The following is a 1,025-nucleotide window of genomic DNA, read 5'->3' as shown; positions in this document are numbered from 1 at the left end:
AACTTCATTTGTCATGTCATTTGATCCTGTCTTTGCGATGAAAAACGATCCAAAATGAACTGTATCCTCTTTTTCATAATTTCCAGTGTATTCTTTGAGTGTATCACATCGGAGAAGGAATGAAGCTGGACAGAGTGGTTGACCAACAAATTGTTTCCCATCATTCTTAAAGAATTGTGGGATTGGCCAGAGAGATGCATAATTTGTCTGCCCATTGTTGCTTGTGTTTGTGATGTTATTGATCTTCAGGAGGTCTTCAACACTGTGTTTTGTTCCATTAAATGCGTGGTCTGACCATATTACATTGGTGAATGAGTAGGGATCACTTCCTTGTGACGTCTTCATTGTTATTATAGGGACAAAGCAATACGCATGTTTTGAAAGCTTCTTTTCGACAAGATCTTTGATGAATGACCCATCTATGACGCACTGTGGGACATCTTCTGGGCCAAAGTACTGAATATTGTCCATTTGTTCGACATCTTTTGTTCCACCAGGACAGTACATATATTTGTATTGTCTTGTGACAGTAAACGTGTATGGGAACATGTTTTTGATCATCGGAAGTGCAAAGTCAAGTTGCTTTGAAGTCATTTCATTCATCCACTGCTTTACTGCTTCGTCTTGGATTCCATTGAACTCATCAATATCTTTGAATGGTGTGCTATAAAATTTTGCTACTTGTGACGAGTAGAGAGCACTGTGGCTATTCGAAGATCCAAGAGCCTGCGACCGTACAAATTGTCCTTCAAGAGAATCCTCCTCGCCTAACGCTCCCGCAAACGACTTCACAAGATTCTTAACAAGAGGAATTCCAAAATTGACCAACCCACTTATGATACTTGCCATTAAGAAATACAAAGTTTTTCTCTTTTTACTGGATCGAACACGTGTCAAAGACGTGTCAACTGAGACATAAGTTTGATTGCGGACTGGAAAATCAATGGCACAACAGCAGACTTTTTGTAAGTACGGGAAGTACAAACAAAACATTAAAACTAAAGATGGCTACTACGGATGGATGA

The 1,025-nt window shown here is 39.3% G+C and overlaps 1 protein-coding gene across 1 annotated transcript; it reads right to left on the bottom strand.

The window, feature by feature from the left end:
- Positions 1–46: 46 nt before the first annotated feature.
- On the bottom strand, positions 47–849 carry EIN_243260 (hypothetical protein; the record flags this gene model as incomplete). Its single annotated transcript, XM_004256928.1, has 1 exon — positions 47–849. A coding segment is annotated over one exon (803 nt), but the record flags the coding sequence as incomplete, so codon positions are not given.
- Between the last annotated feature and the right edge of the window lie 176 nt (positions 850–1,025).

This window comes from Entamoeba invadens (genome assembly GCF_000330505.1).
Source record: "Entamoeba invadens IP1 unplaced genomic scaffold scaff_1105074724645, whole genome shotgun sequence".
In the NCBI taxonomy this organism is placed as follows: domain Eukaryota; phylum Evosea; order Mastigamoebida; family Endamoebidae; genus Entamoeba; species Entamoeba invadens.
The sequence above is the reverse complement of the archived record's forward strand: the minus strand, read 5'-3'. Positions and strand labels throughout refer to the sequence as shown.